Genomic DNA, 13911 nt, shown 5'->3' with positions numbered 1-13911 from the left:
AACATCCATTCTGCAGGAAGTGTGAAGCCTTTACTTAAGAATAAGTGGTTCGGTATTTTCTCTTTTTCTGGAGCTTCACAGTTACCTATGATGTGGTGAATGGAGACCACAAACCTAAGACCATAAGATATGGGAGCAGAATTAAACCATCAATTCTGCTCGCAATTTAATCATAGCTGATATATTACCCCCTCAACCCTATTCTCCTACCTTTTTCCCCACTTCTGGTTTCACAATGTGAGGCTGTAACTTGAAAATTGAATAATTTTCAAGATGCAAGCAGTACGTGCATCTTCTAGCCGTATGAAATTCAAAGATACTGCAGAAGCTAGAAATCTGAAATAAAACACAAAGGCTGAAAGTACTCAGCAGGTACAAGCACATTGAAGGGAGGAGAAGCAGAGTTAATGGTTTGGGTTGAATATCCTTCATCAGAACCAAAAGGTTCAAACTATATAGGTCTCCAACCTAAAACCTTTACCCTGTTTTTCTTTTCACAGATGCAGCCCAACATGCTGAGAAATTCCGCTGACTCTCTTCTTGTTTGTCTATGTGTTTCTACTTGAAGACAATTTTCCCTTTGAAAAATTAAAGCAAAGTACAGCCTTGTGCAGAACTGTGTCAAAAAGACAAAGTTCCAGCCTTAATCTCCAATATGTAGTGTGTTGGTTGGACCGAGCCAAGACGATCTAAAATGTATCCATTTGGCCTCAGGATCCTTGGCTAGACAGGACTACACCATCTATTGCATATTAGTAGTGATTGGGAATAATCAGACTCATGTTTGGTTGCAATACATTGCTCTCCCTGTTGTTGTGAAAGCACACGAACTTTTCAAATATATTTGGAAAAAGGTAACCATTTGGAAGTGGTAGGATGCTTGAAATGTGAGGAAGTGTGGTTTAACATGTTTTTGGTGAAAAAGATTAATAATTTGGAATAATTTTATATCTATATTATGAAGTAAATTCTGATTTACCTGGTTTAATTTCTCACTAAACAACCCATATTTTGATGAAACTAATAGCAGAGCACATCAGCAGGTATCATAATTCGTGGGATATCTCTTTCTCAAATTAAGCTCTGGGGCAATGTCCATATTAAATACATTTTGAGTGCATCATTATCTTCTATGTCTTTCAAGATTGTAGTTAGTCCTCCCCCTCACTTCAAACCACTGTTGGTGCATCCAGTGATATTTAATAATTCTGGACTTCTGTTTTACATGCTTGTATTTATGTTTGAAAGTAAATCAGACATCAAAGTTGGGAAGGAAAGAGCACGTTGATGTGCTGTAATTGCTCACTTTATTGCAAACTGAAATAAAGCTTTCAGTGCTTTCCAAAAAGAGTTTTCTTCAGCAGTGATCACTTTGGCCACCACCACTCTGCATTTTGAGCATTATGGGCAGCGATCATGATCTCTTCACAAATGAGCTCTTCATTACACGCTAATTATAAAGCTGAAAACACCAGCTACGTTGTTCAGTGTATGCTTCACCAGCTTTTCAAGTGATTATATCAGAGAAGTTGTTTGGAAACATTTGCTGAATTATAACTATGAATAATTCAAGGTGTCATTTTATTTAAATTAATTTGCATCCTAAAAAGATGATTTGGTAACATTGGATAAAGGCACTTGAATTGCAGCTCACCACAATTTGCTCTGCTTTTGAACTATATTATAGTTGGTGTTCTTTAAGGTAAGAAAGGGACAGAGGAGATGCTCTTCGGCAACGAGGTTAATCAGTGCTTCTCTACTTTAGTGAAAGGTGTGCATTAAACAACCTCCTAGGGGAGGGAAAGCATGGGTAATCCAACCATTATGCAAGCTGAGTGAGAAAATGAAACAGGATAACAAAGGCACTGTCTTCCTGAAGCCATTTATTTACGCCAATTAGTTTGGGAATTAACACATGAAATTCTTTTCTTTGCACTTTCCAGATACAAACTGAACTGCTGAACTACGTGATAGCTGAGGCTGATCATGAAATGGTTTATTTTACAGTTAATGACACAGAAGAAATTGGTACTTTGAAGACGATTAATATCACAGACGCTAACACAACCAAGATAGTAGTGTCTGACCTAGACACAAGCAGCAAATATAAGTTCTACCTGAGTGCTTACACAAGAACTGGACCTGGGAAACTTATCACAGAAGAAGGAACAACAGTGACGGAAGGAGGTAGGAAAAGTTTGCGTTAGAATTTTACCACAATGTTTGTATTTTAACCATCTTATTGAAAACTTTAAACATTTCTGAGTAACTGAGTATTAGTCTTTTTGTATAATTTTGAGCAGATGATTATAAAAATGTCTGCTTTGTTCCCTGAATAGTAAATCTTTTGTTTCATTTATTTTACTTGGTCTATAATTTCATAAAAATGGCAAATGAAATTGGATAAATTATAGACATAACAATTAACTAAAACATGACCATGTGAAAAACAGGCATACAAAATTCTAAATTCAAAACTTCAATTTTGAGGTTCTATCTCTCATTTCCTTTTCTTTCATCTGTGCATGTGTAACAGACTCATAATCTTAATAACAAGATGCAATTAGATTATGGACTGCTGAGTATTTTGTTCCCTTTTTCATAATAGCGGAAAAGCACAAAATGAAAGTAGTCACTGAACCTAAGTTATTCATGGGGAGTATTTTCATGCATTTAATATTTAAAAGCATGGTAATGATAAAAATAATAGAATTCAACAGAGATAAATTGTCCAGGGTAAGGTTTCCTAGGAGCTTAAAAGAAATATATGAAGAAATTGCATGTATCAGAATTTTCTAGGGTTCTTGGAAATGGTGCCTTTGGATTAGAAAATTGCAAAGGTTATTTGATTATTTCACGAGGGAATCAGAACCACAGACTGAGACTATTTAATACCAACTATGGGAAAGTTACTGACACCTATGATCAGAGATGGAGTGAGTGAGCATTTGATCAGTGAGTCAGCATTGATATGTGAAGGATAGATCATGTCTGAGTAGCTGTTTTTGAGACAGTAATAAATGGAGTGAATGTCTGATAAATGAAGAAGTGAGTACTGATGCGTCCAATATCTATTTTAGATGGCTCTTTACAAGGTGTTGCACAAGAGATTACCAAACATTAGAGCAAAGGGAACTTCATGTGGCATTTACACATGGATTAGTAATTGTTTAGTAGGTAGGAGCCACAGAGGAAGGATAAGGATTTGCTCTCTAATTGTCAGGTTGTGTATTGCCCTGGAATTTTGCAGTCAGATCTGATATTTTAATAATAAATTGTGTGAAAATAAAGACAATCAAATATTCAGCTGAATTTAGCAATATGATTTACATATTGAATAAATAGGAATATGATGGTAATATCTTAAAACTGAGCTAGGAAGATATTTACAAACATACTCCCGAATCTCACATCTGTAATGAATACAGGAGGTCACATGAAATTTTATCTGAAACATTAAATAATTGAATGGACTTGAGGAGCCAAATTGCCTCCTTAACTGCATTAGAATAAAATGTCTTTCAAAGAAAGCAAAATATTACTAATCTATTACTGAAACAAAATGCTAATTGCAAAACTGCTGACATTCAGGAAGCGAAAGTATCAAATGATGAAGAGCACGATATTTTAAATATCCCAGGCACAGTTTTAAAGTGTGTTATTTGGGACTTGAAAAGTACTTTAAGTGAATTTTCTGTGAAATCATCATTAAATTATAGCAGGTTCATCAAAGAGAATGAGCTGGGCCTTTCTGAGAAATGCCAGTAGTTCTGTGAACAACTCACACATGAATGCCAACAAATTTGGGATCCCAAACTTGAATACCCAAGTCCTAAAGTTGTCTGCAGTTTCTTGTGTGTGGTTCTCTAACTGTAGCCAGTGGTGGTTCTAAACTTGTGGCAATTTGCCAGCGTTTACGCTAGGGAATTGCCTCACTGATTCCATTCATATGCAAGAAGAAGAGCTAATGCATGGGAGCGAGGTATTATTAGGGAATTGACAGTTCTTGATTTTTTAAATAACTAAGCTTGAACTTTTGAATAATCAAATGTTTTTAATTAATTGTTTTTATGTATCTGGAATTTTTTTGCTTTGTAATTGTATTGATGTCTATTAATTGATTATTTTAATGCTTTCCAGTACTTCTAAATTTCAGATCCATGCTGAAGCATTTGACATTTTTGACAATCTCAACAGTCAGCCAAGTCAGGGGCCATGACTTAATCATTTGGCAATTTTGCTGCTGTTTCATATGTGCTGTTTCATAGGTGTTCCCCTTCCCTTCTCCTATAGAGATAAATGATCGTGCACACACAAATGCACACACATGATTGCATTACATTACACAATGTCCTGCTGTTTGTATGGTCTCCCCATTGATTGGCAGATTTGTTTCAGAGCTCAAGTTAACATCATTGAATCTCCAAAAGATAAGTTCAGCAGCAAGCATGAGCAGCTCACCATTACCTCAAAATCATGTGCCTACTTAATGCTGAAGCTTCAATGTCTTACATATGTATGGGAGACGGTGTTTTGCAATGTGATAATTTCCCCTTAAGGAAAGCTACCGTACAATATATGATCCTTTAAGGCATTCATTGCCTATTCCGATATAAACAACATGGCCAAAGCTCGCATGGATAAGTCTACATCTCAACTCTAATAAAGTGACAAAAATAAACAATTTTATTTAAAATTTCCACAAAACTATTTCATGAATTTAAATACAATTAAATCAGCAATCTTAAGAAGAATGAAAGTAAAAATAGCTGGAAACAAAGTCAATTCTTCATGCTAAAACCTTTCAAAAAAAAAAGTTAGAAAACCACTCTATAGGTTATTTGAAACATGAAAGCAGGCCCTTCAGCTCCATGGGGATCTTCGTACCTATCTACACTAATCTCATGTATTAAACAGAGAGTTATGTGAGTTTCTGTCATTCCTTATTAGTTTGATAATGTCAATTGTGTAATTGTAACCTATAGCAATGATTTGAATGAAACATTGCTGCTTACTGTACAAATTTTCACAACATTTTGCAACATGGTTAAGCAGCTTAAGGGATTCAAGCCAATTCCAGGTACAACACTTGATATGCTAGTTTTTTTTCGAGTGCCTTGTTCAGCATTAGTGCAAAGTCAAATCAAGTGGGAAAGTTACATTATTGGTTGTTAGAATATTAACAGAGGTTATTTGATTATATGCTGTTTTCCCCAGTGCAAGTACAAATGCCATGTGTTCAAGTATATAAAATGCTCATATATCTAATTCTATAAGGTGATCTATGATAATGTTTCCATGCCACTGCTTCAGTTTATGTTAATGGGAGTTGGATGCTGTGTTTCATGTTGAACGTTTGCAGTGAATAGGCCATGATTTCTCGGTTCATTTAGAACTGAACATAAAACATTTAATCCACTTTTATCATCTTTATTATTGTTACGTAAATTCTAATGACTGTTTCATTTGCCTTTGGCACCATGAACTACTGCTACGCGGTGGACTAAATGACACAGAACATTTCAGATGAGATTTTGAAGATTAAACCATTGTTCCAGTTAAATAAATATGAAACTCAAGGCATAGGCATTATTTGAAATAGTAGATCATGTTAAAAGTAATAAATAGCTGTTATGGAAATATATTCACAGCACATTGTACAGTTGTAGGGAACAGAGCTGGATAGAACAATAGTTAAAACAACCTTGGTTCATTATCCTCTTTAGATATGAAACATGGAAAAATACATCAGAATTAATGGAATCAAGCCAAAGTAATAAAAATAATAATTTTTCAGTTTGGTTAATGAAAAAAAAAGGAGCTATACAAGTTTAGAGAGACTTCCTCAGTTCCTAATTACCAGCAAGATTAATCAAAGAAGACTGTGTCACAAATGTCTATGCTTTAGTAATATTGCTGGCAGTCTGCTAATAAATAAAGAGCAATCTCCCATTATACAGTTCTACTTGTTGGACCAACCTTGTACATTAAAGTACACCTGGTGCTCAATTAGCTACTTTTTAAAAAACTTGAGATCTCTGCTGCTGCCTCCCTTTCAGGTAGTGAGTTATAGACTTATCACAGTTAGGATCAATCTAAGCTTTTCTCAACTCCCTCGCAAATCCTAAGTCAATTATCTTACATCACAACATCAAAGTTACTAATGAAATTTGTTTTTGGACTCGTCTTTCCAAAATGAAAATAATTACAACTTCTTCAATCATTCATCATAACTAAAGTTCTCCTGGTTTGGCCATATCCATAGAATTCTCTTCTGTATCATTACTGGTGCTCTGTGATGTATCCAGGGCATAATTTATAGATATATTATTGGTTTATTTTGAAGGGAAACATTCAAAATGAACAAATTTATATTTTTGCTGACAATAACAAAAGGAAATCTTTCTAATAAGTAACTATTCAGTAGTCACAGTCTCAAAACTCTTAACTAAAAGGAGAAAGGAATTTATATCTCAAGTTTTATTTGAAATTTGTGCTGAAACTGGAGAGGGTTCAAAGGAGTTTCATGAAAATGATATTAAGATTAAATGGCTTGTCATATGAGGAGCATTTGATGTCTCTGGGCCTGTAGTCATTGCAATTCGGAAGAATGAAGGGTAACCTCATTTATACCTATTGAATGGTGAAAGGCCTTGATGGAGAGGATGTTTCCTTTGGAGGGAGAATCTAAGACCGGAGGACAAAGCCTCAGAATAGAAGGGCATCCTTTTAGAATGGAGATGAGGAGGAATTTCTTTAACCAGAGAGTGATGAATCTGTGGAATTCTTTGCCACAAGCAGCTGTGGAGGTCAAGTCCTTATGTATATTTAAGGTAGATGTTGATTCTTGATTGGTCAGGGCATGAAGGGATATGAGGAGAAGGCCTGAGACTGGGGCTGAGGAAAATTGGATCAGTCATGATGAAATAGTGGAGCAGACTTGATGGGCGAAATGGCATAAATCTGCCCCTATATCTTAGAGAACATAGAACATAAAATAGTACAGCACATTACAGGCCCTTCAGCCCACAATGGTGTGCCGACCCTCAAAGCCTGCCTCACTTATAACCCGCCCCGCCCTAAATTCCTCCATATACCTGTCTAGAAGTCTCTTAAACTTCACAAGTGTATCTGCCTCCACCACTGACTCAGGAAGTGTATTCCATGCACCAACCACTCTCTGAGTGAAAAACGTTCCTCTAATATCCCCCTTGGACTTTCCTCCCCTTTCCTTAAAGCCCCCATGTCCTCTTATACTGAGCAGTGGTGCCCTGGGGAAGAGGCGCTGGCTGTCCACTCTGTCTATTCCTCTTAATATCTTGTACAACTCTATCATGTCTCCTCTCATCCTCCTTCTCTCCAAAGAGTAAAGTCCTAGCTCCCTTAATCTCTGATCATAATCCATACTGTCCAAACCAGGCAGCATCCTGGTAAATCTCCTCTGTACCCTTTCCAATGCTTCCACATCCTTCCTATAGTGAGGTGACCAGAACTGGACACAGTACTCCAAGTGTGGCCTAACTAGAGTTTTATAGAGCTGCATCATTACATTGCATCTCTTAAACTCTGTCCCTCGACTTATGAAAGCTAACACTCCATAAGCTTTCTTAACTACCCTATCTACCTGTGAGGCAACTTTCAGGGATCCATGGACATGTACTCCAGATCCCTCTGCTCCTCCACACTACCAAGTATCCTGCCATTTACCTTGTACTCTGCCTTGGAGTTTGTCCTTCCAAAGTGTACCACCTCACACTTCTCCAGGTTGAACTCCATCTGCCACTTCTCAGCTCACTTCTGCATCCTATCAATGTCTCTCTGCAATCTTCAACAATCCTCTACACTATCTGCAACACCACCAACCTTTGTGTAGTCTGCAAACTTGCCAACCTACCCTTCTACCTCCACATCCAGATTGTTAATAAAATCACGAAAAATAGAGGTCCCAGAACAGATCCTTGTGGGACACCACTAGTCACAACCCTCCAATCTGAATGTACTCCCTCCACTACGACCCTCTGCCTTTTGCAGGCAAGCCAATTCTGAATCCACCTTGGCAAACTTCCCTGGATCCCATGCCTTCTGACTTTCTGAATAAGCCTACCATGTGGAACCTTGTCAAATGCCTTACTAAAATCCATGCAGATCACATCCACTGCACTACCCTCATCTATATGCCTGGTCACCTCCTCAAAGAACTCTATCAGGCTTGTTAGACAGGAACTGCCCTTCACAAAGCTACGCTGACTGTCCCTGATCAGACCATGATTCTCTAAATGCCCATAGATCCTATCTCTAAGAATCTTTTCCAACAGCTTTCCCACCACAGATGTAAGGCTCACAGGTCTATAATTACCCAGACTATCCCTACTAACTTTTTTGAACAAGGGGACAACATTCGCCTCCTTCCAATCCTCTGGTACCATTCCCGTGGACAACAAGGACATAAAGATCCTAGCCAGAGGCTTAGCAATCTCTTCCCTTGTCTCTTGGAGCAGCCTGGGGAATATTCCGTCAGGCCCTGGGGACTTATTCATCCTAATGTGTTTTAATGCCTCCAACACCTCCTCTCCCTTAATATCAACATGCTCCAGAACATCAACCTCACTTATATTGTCCTCACTATCATCAAGTTCCCTCTCATTGGTGAATACCAAAGAAAAGTATTAATTGAGGACCTCACTCATTTCCACAGCATCCAGGCACATCTTCCCACTTTTATCTCTAATCAGTCCTACCTTCACTCCTGTCATCCTTTTGTTCTTCACATAATTGACGAATGCCTTGGGGTTTTCCTTTACCCCACTCGCCGAGGCCTTCTTGCTCTTCTCAGCCCTTTCTTAAGCTCCTTTCTTGCTGCCCTATATTCCTCAAAAGACCCATTTGGTCCTTGCTTCCTAAACCTCATGTATGCTGCCTTCTTCCAGTTGACTAGATTTTCCACCTCACTTGTCACCCATGGTTCCTTCACCCTACCATTCCTTATCTTCCTCACCGGGACAAATTTATCCCTAACATCCTGCAGGAGATCCTTAAACATAGACCTCATGTCCATAGTACATTTCCCTGCAAAATCATCAAACCAATTTACACCCGCAAGTTCTAGCCTTATAGTCTTGTAATTTGCCCTTTCACAATTAAAAATTTTCCTGTCCTCTCTGATTCTATCCTTTTCCATGATAATGCTAAAGGCCAGGGAGAGGTAATCACTGTCCCCCAGATGCTCACCCACTGACAGATCTGTGACCTGACCCAGTTCGTTAACTAATACTAGATCTAGTATGGCATTCCTCCTAGTCGGCCTGTCAACATACTGTGACAGGAATCCATCCTGGACACACTTAACAAATGCTGCCCTATCTAAACCCTTGGAACTAATCAGCTGCCAATCAATATTAGGGAAGTTAAAGACACCTATGATAACAACCATGTTATTTTTGCACCTTTCCAAAATTTGCCTCCCAATCTGCTTCTCGGTATCCTTGCTGCTACCAGGGGGCCTATAGAATACTCCCAATAGAGTAACTGCTTCCTTCCTGTCCTGACTTCCACCCATACTGACTCAAAAGAGGATCCTGCTACATTACCCACCCTTTCTGCAGCTGTAATAGTATCCCTGACCAGTAATGCCACCCCTCCTCCTCTTTTGCCCCCTCTCTGTCCCTTTTAAAGCACTGAAATCCAGGAATATTGAGAATCCATTCCTGCCCTGGTGCCAGCCAAGTCTCCGTAATGGCCACAAAATCATAATTCCATCTATGTATCCAAGCTCTCAGTTCATCACCTTTGTTCCTGATGCTTCTTGCATTGAAGTACACACACTTTAGCCCTTCTACCTTACTACCTTTAATCTGCTTCTCTTTCCTCAAAGCCTCTCTATATGTTAGATCTGGCTTTACTCCATGCACTTCTTTCACTGCTCTATCACTCCAGGTGGCATCCCCCTTGCAAATTAATTTAAACACTCCCGAACCATGCTAGCAAATCTACCTGCAGGGATATTGCTCCCCCTCAAGTTCAGGTGCAACCCATCCAATCTGTACAGGTCCCACCTTCCCCAGAAGAGATCCCAATGGTACAAAATTCTAAAACCCTGCCCCCTGCATCAACTCCTCAGCCACGTATTCAACTGCCATCTCCTCCAATTCTTACCATCACGATCACGTAGCACTGGCAGCAGTCCTGAGAATGTCACCCTTGAGGTCCTCTTCTTCAGCCTTCTGCCTAGTTCCCGAAACTCACACTTCAGGATTCATCCCTCTTCCTGCTTATGTCATTGGTACCAACATGTATCACGACTTTTGGTTGCTTTCCCTCTTGTACCAGGATGTCATGCACCTCATCAGAGGCATCCCGGACCTGGCACCTGGGAGGCAACAAACCATGCAGGTTTCCTTCTCACGTCCACAAAATCTCCTGTCTGCTCCCCGTCTATAGAGTCTCCAATGACAACAGCTCTCCTCTTCTCTGTCCCATCCTTCTGCACCACAGGGTCAGACTCAGTGCCAGAGGCCCTGCCACCGTGGCTCACACCTGGTCAGTCGTCCTCGCCAACAGTATCCAGGACTAGTGTTATGGTCTTAACTGCTAACTTACAAATCTAACTTAACTCTTAACTGAAGCTACAAATCCAAATTAACTCAACTAAAGGAATAAAACTCAGATGTCATTATTTGGTACTGCACAAATAACTCAAGCTCAAGGTTGCATGCAATACATAGTAATATTTATTAGCAATCAACAATAAATTATTCTGAATCTGTCTGCTGTGAGGTGTCAATATTTTGACAAGACATGAAGGATTATCAAGGTCACCACGTACCAGTTATAATCCAGCCCAGGAAAAAGCTACAAAAATCTCATGAAAAGACTTCTTTTGTATGGTTCAGTGTCTCCCTTACCTTCCCTACAAGTGAATAACAACTCCATATAAGGCAAAGCACCAATATCTGAGTTACTGGAAACTACCTCATGATTTCCAGTAAATCGTGTCAGACAGGGCTACATGTGTAATCAGAGCCTAAAACAAAACACAAGTCAGCCACCTTGATAATGTAGTCAACCATTCTGTAGCTTTGCGTAAAAGTAATCACCAATTCTGCTCTATCTTGTCCTCCCAGGGGAAACTCCGCATCTAATCTGTGAAGTCCCTCAAAAATTCTATATTTTTCAATGAGATCATCACTATTTCATCTAAATTCTAGTGCATTTATGTGAAGTTGCTTACTTATTCCCTGTTCAAGTGAAGAATGGTTTCCTGCGGAATGATTGGGTGATCTATAACGGTGAACAGCTTTGCTGATTATTGGCTGCTCAGAGGAATGTTTTATCAATCAGGAAGTGCAGGTTCCAAAACTGTTGTGGTCTGCTTGCTCTGAATTATTGCCAACCAATAATTGAGACAAAAACAAAAAAACAAGATGCAGTGGAAGTAATGAGCTGTGAAAAGCAGAGACCATTGAAGAGTACACGTGTAGTTTTTATCTTCACTGCTTGGTTTCTAAATTGCAGATCAGTGATCTTAGCTATTTTTCCAGTGGGAAGCACTTTATAAAAACAGCTACAAGTGAGTGCTATATTAAATACTAGCTGAACACATTGCTTGCTAGTCATTAATGATGTAATTTTACAATTACTCATTTCACTAAAAAAAGATCTGTTTGCAAAATAAAATAAAAAGACTCATCTTTTTAGAAGACAGACAGAAACATTGCATCAACTACACAGTCTATCACACAGACACCTCCAAAAGGTTTTCTCTATTCCCAACCATCCTTTTGATCCATAAACCTATCTGTACCTGCAGCACTTTCTTGTGAGTTCCTTCCGCTTTCAAACACTTTCCAACCAGACGTTATACCCCTGATGTCTTTGGGTATGTCTGTCCATGTCACTGGCTATACTGCAGTCTCTGACTCCTGGCTACACATAATAATGCCCACACTACACTCTGTCTGTGCAATTAGCTCCATCTTCACCACGTTCTGTGTGTATACTCAGCCATTCCCACCTCACTCCATCCAGACACTCAGCCATTCTCACCTCACTCCATCTGTACACTCAGCCCTATTCTCACCTCACTCCATCCATACACTGATCCCTATTCCCACCTCACTCCATCCGTACACTCAGCCCTATTCCCACCTCACTCCATCCGTACACTCAGCCCTATTCCCACCTCACTCCATCCGTACACTCAGCCCTATTCCCACCTCACTCCATCCGTACACTCAGCCCTATTCCCACCTCACTCCATCCGTACACTGATCCCTATTCCCACCTCACTCCATCCGTACACTGATCCCCATTCCCACCTCACTCCATCCGTACACTCAGCCATTCCCACCTCACTCCATCCGTACACTCAGCCATTCCCACCTCACTCCATCCGTACACTCAGCCATTCCCACCTCACTCCATCCGTACACTCAGCCCCATTCCCACCTCACTCCATCCGTACACTCAGCCCCATTCCCACCTCACTCCATCTGTACACTCAGCCATTCCCACCTCACTCCATCTGTACACTCAGCCATTCCCACCTCACTCCATCCGTACACTCAGCTCCATTCCCACCTCACTCCATCTGTACACTCAGCCCTATTCCCACCTCACTCCATCTGTACACTCAGCCCTATTTCCACCTCCCCCCATCTGTACACTCAGCCCCATTCCCACCTCACTCCATCCGTACACTGATCCCCATTCCCACCTCACTCCATCTGTACACTCAGCCCCATTCCCGTCTCACTCCATCCGTACACTCAGCCATTCCCACCTCACTCCATCTGTACTCACTGTTCTGTTCCCACTACACTGCATCTATACACTCAATCTCTTTCCCTTCAGTTAGTTGCTTCTTTCAATGCTGTTTGTTCAGTGTTTTCACATTCTCCTGTGACACTGCCGTTTCTCTCCAGGTACTCTGTTTCTTCCCAACACCCACATTTTTAAGAGCCATTTCCTTTTCCTAAAAACCATTCTGATAGTTTGAATGGCCACTATAAATAATACCTTTGCATTGATAAATCACAATAGAATAGAGGCCATGTTTAATTTTCAAAAATTGTCCTTACTTTTGTAATTGAACTCCCTTAAAATTAATGTCAACCTGCCATATGCTTTCAAAATTGCTTGTTAGATCTGTTTGTTTACTTTCTGCTTCTCATAAACTGAAGAAACAGGATCCTTCTGCAAGCACATATCTTTTTTTTCAGACCAGTTTTTCATTTTAAAATGGGCAATCTGCCACTTCCTCATTTTCTTTCAGTTAATTTATCCACCATCCTTTAAATACTTCATGCCCGCTCATGGTTTAGTTTTCCCAAACAGTTTGGTATCATCAGCAAATCTGGGAATAACACATGTTGCCTTTTTATCAGTTATTAATGTCATTATAATATTGAGGGCCTGATCTGAAGAACGTAGCTGTCTGTCAAGCTGAAAAAGACCAGCTTATTCTTTCTCCTTGTCGAACCAAATCACCAGCTCTACTTTTATCCCGGAATCCATGAATTCTTATTTGAAGCAACAACTGTTTTCACAGGAACATGCCAGGTGCATTTTCAATGTTGAGATACAACATACTCCATCCTCTTTTGCTCTTTTATTTATCTTGCTGGGTATATGCACATAAACACTCACATTTGTCAAATTTCCCTTTCAAAACTCATACTGTCTCTGGCTAATCATATTATGATTTCTAAGTGCTCAGTTACAGCATTCTTAATAATGGATTCAGGCATTTTGCTGACAATTGATGCTGACTAACAGTTTCATCATTCGTCAATTTCCTCCTCTTTCTTGAATTACGGTTCAATTTGCTGCCTTCCAAACAGTTGAGATGGTTTCAAAATCCATGGAAGTGTGTAATGCCTTTCAGTATCTCCGAAATGCTCAAAAACATATACA

At 39.6% G+C, this 13911-nt stretch overlaps 1 protein-coding gene across 1 annotated transcript in view; it reads left to right on the top strand.

The window, feature by feature from the left end:
- The window catches only part of chl1b (cell adhesion molecule L1-like b), a 547507-nt gene that overhangs the window by 472389 nt on the left and 61207 nt on the right, over window positions 1-13911 (top strand). Inside the window, exon 23 of the mRNA XM_059944908.1 lies at window positions 2008-2187. Within this exon, the coding sequence (XP_059800891.1) occupies window positions 2008-2187 (180 nt within the window). The remainder of the gene's footprint in view (window positions 1-2007; window positions 2188-13911) is intronic.

The sequence above is a fragment of the Hypanus sabinus genome, chromosome 19 (assembly GCF_030144855.1).
Source record: "Hypanus sabinus isolate sHypSab1 chromosome 19, sHypSab1.hap1, whole genome shotgun sequence".
Lineage (NCBI taxonomy): Eukaryota > Metazoa > Chordata > Chondrichthyes > Myliobatiformes > Dasyatidae > Hypanus > Hypanus sabinus.
The sequence above is the reverse complement of the archived record's forward strand: the minus strand, read 5'-3'. Positions and strand labels throughout refer to the sequence as shown.